The sequence below is a fragment of the Vicia villosa genome, linkage group LG2, assembly GCF_029867415.1.
Source record: "Vicia villosa cultivar HV-30 ecotype Madison, WI linkage group LG2, Vvil1.0, whole genome shotgun sequence".
Lineage (NCBI taxonomy): Eukaryota > Viridiplantae > Streptophyta > Magnoliopsida > Fabales > Fabaceae > Vicia > Vicia villosa.
Window position 1 is genome coordinate 195109959 of NC_081181.1, and position 6925 is coordinate 195116883.

The window sequence follows — 6925 nt, forward strand, 5'->3', positions numbered from 1 at the left end:
CTCCCTTATCTTTTTACATTTTAGTCATTTTTTAATTTTTGTTCTACTTTTCTTTTTCCTATATGGTTTTCTTTATTTTCTTGCATATTTCTTGTTTGTTTTGCATACTTGTTTTAAACTCTTAAGATTTTTTATTTAAACATCATTATTCAAATCCACACAATTCACCATTTTCTTGTGTTTGGAGTGACTTACGATCCATTATTATTTATTAGTACCCAAAATAGTTACGGACGGTTTTATAGCTCAGTAAGTCTGGGCTCAACCCCATATTTTCTTTGTATTTCCCTCAATCTAATAGTCGATTTTTAGACAAAATCAAAGGTAGAATTAATAAAAACAGGGTGGGAAAACTAAAATAGATGAATAAACAATAGGGGTGGCAAAACGAGCCCGGCCCGCGGGAAAAGCCCGTTTTACCCGCACTTTTTTGCGGGGCGGGGCAAGGTTTTAGGCCCGCTCTCTTTAATGTGTCCGCCCCGCCCCATTTTTTTGTGGGCTTATGCGGGCATTTGTTTTTTATAGAATTTTACTATTTTTAGGCCTAAAAAGCTGAATGGCCGCGGGCTTTCCCCGTCCCGCCCTCACTTTTTTGCGGGGCGGGGCAAGGTTTTAGGCCCGCACTCTTAAGAAAGCCCACACCGCCCCGCCCCGTTTTTTCGCGGGCTTTTGCGGGGCGGGCCTAAACGGGACGGGCATGCCCGTTTGCCACCCCTAATAAACAATGGTCCAACCTAATTAATTATTTTTGTCCATATTATCTAAAATTTTTAGCCTCACCATTAGAAATAGTAAAAATTAATTAATATCAATTAATTTAATTATTTTTGTTTTATTCCTGACCAATCACCTTGCCTTTCACGATTGTCTTGTTGGCCAAATTCTAAAACATCTAGTTATGGATTGGATCCACTTTACTCCCCATCCTTTTCTTTCATATGGGTTTAGAATTTTTCTATAAACAAAGACCTTTCCACATCATTTTCTTCACTATAAAATTCTGCATTCTGAAATCTTTCTCCGCTTCATCTTTACATTTTCTTTTTTGTTCGTTTTTTACTGGTTGTTTTGCGTCAGATATGATTGATATTCATCATATATTACGAGTGACATTTACTACATACTACGATTAATATTTATAATATCATTGACTGATATTTATGCTATCAGATGGTGTATTTTTAGATCAATTATTTATCGTATAAGTAGTAATCATATAATATAAATTTAAATTGTTTTATCTTAAAGACATCATGGTTGATCGCATGCATTGCACAATTTTAAGCATTGCCACATATAAAACATGTAGGAAAAAGAATAAAATATCTTATATGTGTGTCATTTACACATAAACATATAATAAGTTGAGAAAATGGAGAGAAATAAATATTGAGTATTGCGACTTTGGATCCTCTCCTTCAATATTCTCTCCTTCCCTCTCCTTCCTCTCTATCTCTCTCTTAATCTTATTCTCTCTCTTGATTATTTTATACTTTTTAATGATAAGTGAGAGTAATATTAAGAGAGAGATAGAGAGGAATGAGAGGGAAGGAGAAAATATTGAAGGAGAAGATCCAAGTCCTGAGTATTGCACACATTCAAACCAGGAAACGGATATATGGTGTTGCGGTCTCTCATGTATTCATCTAATGGCTGAAAAATTGCTAAGAAGAAATAAATAAAAAGAAATTATTTGTTTGAGAGAGAATGAATGGTTGGATATGAAGCAGAACGCTTGGCAGTAGAAAACAAATAGAAGAGGATCGAAAATTTTGTTGGTTAAAAAAACCCATCACACTTGTATTCTTCTTCATAACTTCATCCCTAACAATTTTGTTCAACTCTTCATCATTTCTCTTCTGAACAACACTTTTCTTAACTGTACCCTTCACGTACTGTTCAGTTGGATCGAAAATGAATTAATTGTGGAAGAAAATATTGATTGAGATTGAAAATAGTAGCATAAAAAGCGAAATGAAACCGACCACATATTATTCTATTGTAACACGTGGTAGCCAGGGAACCAACCGATTATTATCGTTGAATTATTATCCCTCTATCACCTTTTCTGCATGCATAATGATATATTGGAATTATTAAAAGCGCTTGTTGCTATCTCGAACCTTCCAATAATTTCCAAGTAGCTAACTCACCCTTGCTCTCAACTATTCTACAGAAATTTGGAACGAAAATTGTCTCAAGAAATATCTTATAGTTTAGTTAAATACTATCCAAAATTTATTTATTTTTAAATTAATTATCATATATTATATAACCATGCATGGATGTTGTCCCTTTACGTACTTACGTTACTTAATATATTCACCTTTGTGTTGTGTGCAATGCATGAACATTTTTTTTTTTGTGTGTGCGCATAAACATTAATCTTGCCATGCGTTGTGTTGATATATCAATATTCATTTTTACTTCTTTTTTTTTCTTTCTCATTCTTTGAATTTTTAATATGAGTATTTTTTTCCTCACTTTTGATTCAAAAAATACAAACGTCATATACTATTCTTTAGAGAGAAAAAGAGAGGTAGAATATACTAATACTAATAGTATAAATATAAATATAATGTCTATAAACAATAAGTCATACCCACCATTTTATTAGCTACACAAAACAAGCTTTTAAAACAAATATCGTGAGATGATAAAACCCATTCTAAAATAAAATTTCCCTAGCAAAATTTAGAAACTAATATACATTAAAAAGTTAATAACCTCTTATTGAAATGATTTCAAATTTCTTACTGATTAGACATAAAATTTTAGAGTTTATAAAGATATATTTCTCATGTTTCATTGATTCTTTTAAAACAAGTCAAATCAAACTTTAATACTTTTCTATTTTTATCTTTATATATATTCGTTGAATAAATTATAAATATTAAAATAAATTATTTTGTATTAAATTATTTATAACTAATTGTAAAAATAAACTAATATAATTAAGAATAAGTTAAAAATAATTAAGTTATGTACTTTAAATTTAACAGAAATATTACTTATAACACATTAATAAATTTTTTTAAATTGTAATCATTGCTTATAAAAAAATTATAAAAGCCTAAAATTTATAACAAAACCATTTGACACCATTTGAAAGTATTTTAGTTAAACTTTCAAAAAAACTTATAAGAAAATGTATCATATATCTATAAACTATATCATTCACCAACCTATCAAAATAGCTTACAATTTATATAAAATAACTTAATCACATTCCCTTTAATTAAACTAAATGTTTTTCCAAACACACCTCAATTATTTGAAATTGATGAGTCACATCCACAATTTCAACACAATTTTCAAATGTTTAATTAGCTCCTACATATTAAAAAGGTGTGCTAGGGTGTGTGGACCACATATATAATTAATACTAGCATTTAAGAACAAGAAAATCATTTCAAACTAGAACCTCACTTTTCTCCCCTTGATAACCAAAATACAAACAAGTTTTGTTAGCATATTTGGTGTGATGACCACATCAAATAGCAACTCAAATCTTCAAAGTTTGATGTTTTCAGACATTAATACTTAACTAATCTTTCTGGCAAGAAAAAGGAAACATATCATCAATGGTTTGTGTCTTAAATCTAGAACCAATAATAAACATGATAAAAACATTGCTTCCAATCTGGTGGAAGCTGTACTACAACACACAATAGCTACCACATAGCCGCCACCACAAGTCGCGTTTCATCACTCTCCTCACGGTCCTGGTCCTCTCTTTCGCCGCTTTGGCTCCACCTACAGAATTTAATAATTGTTTGTTTATATATAATCATCAAGATGACCATGTTTGGATGAAGGTAAATGATAATGCAAATTGAGTTTATATCAGAAAGGGTCCATAGCTCAGTGGTAGAGCATTTGACTGCAGATCAAGAGGTCACCGGTTCGAACCCGGTTGGGCCCTTATATGTTTTTTTTTCCAATTATTTTTAATCTCCAAAAAATCATTTTTCCAGCCAAACAAAACAACACCGCTTTCATGATAACCCGTACCATAGCAAAGTCATGTCTTTTAATATTTAGGACTAGATGCATGTAGTTACCTAATTTACCATACCTTGCCATCAGATCCCGGTGATGAAGGAAATGGCGCCAAGGGTTTCTTCATATCATCATCAGATGAGCATTCGGAACAAACAAAATGGTCCAACTTCTTCGCTTCTTCAATAGTCATGCCCACACAAGCCGGATGGTACCTACAAGAAACCTACAAAATGAAGTGTGTATCTTTCGTAAAATCTAGAAGATATAAACAGGTTCAGAAAAACAATACAGCACGCGCTCTTCAATTTTTCCATAAATTTGATGATCTTTTGAAATGAATGAAAGCATAATGCTAAATAAGGTCAGAAAAGGTTAAAGACAGCAAAGCGATAACAAAAAATGAACCTCGTCATAATTCAATTTATATTGGAAAAAAAATCAACTATAGAGCTCCGAGTCAAGAATTTTTAGACCAACAAACAGTTGATATAAAGACACACGCCATTTCGACCTATGAAAAATCATCTGAGGTTGATCGTTACTAAAAATTCAGACCAGCTCTTCTATAAAAAGATAGTCTTTTAGACTCAATTTCCAGCATTTATCTCATGCATTTCTGCTTTGTCATAAGCCAAAAGACAGAGCTCCAATACCGGAGAGTGCAACACAACTATTGAGAACTTAATCAAACATAGTAGGGTGAAGTCTTTATGCAATTTTAATCATTCTTTTTTGTTAAACCTAACTCAAGAGGAGCTCTAATATCCACAAAAATTCGTTCAAATTTCATACAAACAACCGACATGTCCAATGCTAAAGTTAGAGATCTGGAAAAAAAACTAAAAATCACTCACAAACTTAACAAAAGTAAACAAAGTAAAGCATAATACACTGATTTTACCAATCTTTGCACCCCTCGCACTGCACCATTAGGTCATCCGGATTATAAGGCATCTCACATTTGCAGTATCTACAAAACACAAAACCAAATCAACAACAAACAAAACAAAACAAAAACATCTCCCAAAATACTCAACTCAATCAGCAAAAACACTCACACAGCAACACGGTCAGGCGTGAAAGCACCGGTAGCAGCCTTATACTCAAACCTACAATAATAATCTTCAGCGCCTACATTCTCAAGCTTAGTATAGTTCTTGAAAGAGTGAACAATACACTTCCCTTCAATAGTGTGAGCACTCTGAACATCAAAATGGTCAGATAAAAACAGTTCCTTTGCTCCATGAAACTGTCTTCTTCCACCAAGAGATTCTTCTGGCCTATAATACCATCTCACACGAACCCTCACATTGCTCCTATTATCTTGCTCGATCTTCTCCACACGTGCCACGTATGGTGGCTTACTCGTGTCAGAAGGACGCATCAAAACACAATCACCAGCTACAACAAACCCAAACCAAAAAAACCCAAAAATTAAAAACCAAAACTTTCCTTAATCTAAACAAAACCCACATAGTTTTAAGCATTACCCATCACATTTTTCCATAAAAGGAACGATTTTGAAGATGTTTCCTAAACTGGGTATGTTCAAGGATAAAAGGGTTTTGAGGGAATCTTAATCTATTACCTTTAACAAGCTTGTTGGTTCCTCTGATGGTGTATGAGTCCATGTCTTTTTTTCCAGGCCTCGTTTTCGCCATGCGTGTGTGAGGTTCTCCCAAAGCAGTTTTCTTCAATAAAGGGTCGTTGAAATGCTAAGGTTGAAGCTGTGAAAATGGTGAAAATGGTTCAATTTTCGTAGCCTCTAAGATTTTTGGTTTTGGGGTTAAGAAGAAGAAGAACAGAGGAAGGAACCCTAAGGATTTGTTGAGAGAAGAAGAAAGGGTTGAAGAGAGTGAGTGTGAATGTGACGATTCATATGTCTGTGACTCTGTGAGAGTTAATACATTGAATTAGTTTAGTTCATTGTATAATTAAGTGTAAGATTAATGGTTTAAGTGTTGGTGGTAATAATGCATTAATTGTAATGTGGTGTTATGCAATTTTGTTTACCTACCTATTTTCTCATATTTTGTCACATTGTGATTCAAATTTTTCATCTATAGACTTTGACTTGACCAATTTTATATTTACTATTTTATTATTTTTTAGGCAAATATTGAAGGACATTGTTTTCTCTTGAAGAAGTGTTTCCACTTAAAAAATATACTCCCTTGCACAAAAAATTAATAGAGCATATTCTCCTAGTCGCAAAATAGTTAGAGAAACTCTTATCATATATTTTTTTTCTTAGCCACCATATGTGCTTTTAAAATTGCTCTTTTATTTTTGAAGGTATATTCTCGGATACACTTTTTTTTACTCAGCGTCAAGATGTTCTGTAGGTTTATTTATGGAATCGGTCTGTATGCATATTTACGGAATAAATTTAGAAATAGAAAATCAGACAATCAACATTGCAACGATAAAAACAACATTCATAGATTAAAATCGACATTACATTGATGATTTCAACAGAAAATTAAATATTACATTTCAATAGTCCAATGGACGTTTTCATTCTAAGATTTGCTCGACCGTTCTTCGTACCGTCGCTACCAACTCGAGCGGGATTTTCTATTTGAAATCGAAATACGTTCGCCACATCACCAAAACATCCTCTCGGTTCTTGAGCTCAAAGTTATTGTAAACGATGTTCCCTTCATTGTCAACTGAAGGTGAACGATACTCGAGCTCCACAACCTTTCGTTTGTCTCCGAAAGGTAGCCGATAGTGGATTTCGTCAATGATATTATCGAGCGAGGTGTAATCATTGAGTTTGAACGTCCGCCCGAGTGTTCTGTCGTTGGAGTAAGAGACACTTGCGACATACCAACAAATGTTGATTTCATATTAAGACATTTTTAGGTTTGTGTGAAATACAACATAAGAAACCCCAAATTTATAGAAAAACTAGGTG

The 6925-nt window shown here is 33.0% G+C and overlaps 1 protein-coding gene and 1 non-coding gene across 3 annotated transcripts; one reads left to right on the forward strand and one right to left on the reverse strand.

Moving 5' to 3' along the window:
- Positions 1-3409: 3409 nt before the first annotated feature.
- LOC131647818 (chromatin remodeling protein EBS) lies at positions 3410-5971 on the reverse strand. Of its 2 annotated transcripts, none has more exons than XM_058917643.1 (5): positions 5594-5971; positions 5064-5406; positions 4907-4975; positions 4065-4217; positions 3410-3756 (listed from the first exon to the last, which is right to left on the reverse strand). In XM_058917643.1, the coding sequence occupies exons 1-4, from the start codon at positions 5664-5666 to the stop codon at positions 4070-4072; spliced, it is 633 nt and encodes a 210-aa protein (XP_058773626.1). In that variant the 5' UTR covers positions 5667-5971; the 3' UTR covers positions 3410-3756; positions 4065-4069. The 2 variants fall into 2 exon arrangements, with proteins under 2 accessions (XP_058773626.1, XP_058773625.1); XM_058917642.1 differs by having other exon boundaries at positions 4079-4217; positions 5594-5967.
- TRNAC-GCA (transfer RNA cysteine (anticodon GCA)) lies at positions 3854-3925 on the forward strand. The gene has a single exon. It is a non-coding gene; the product is annotated as a tRNA-Cys (tRNA).
- Positions 5972-6925: the final 954 nt, after the last annotated feature.

Excerpts from the sequence above, each read along its gene's own strand:
- LOC131647818 (XM_058917642.1), bottom strand. The coding sequence starts at position 5,666 with ATGGCGAAAACGAGGCCTGGAAAAAAAGACATGGACTCATACACCATC. Across the intron at positions 5,407-5,593 it reads AACCAACAAGCTTGTTAAAG|CTGGTGATTGTGTTTTGATG; the intron begins GTAATAGATTAA and ends GGTTTGTTGTAG. Across the intron at positions 4,976-5,063 it reads ACGCCTGACCGTGTTGCTGT|ATACTGCAAATGTGAGATGC; the intron begins GTGAGTGTTTTT and ends TGTGTTTTGTAG.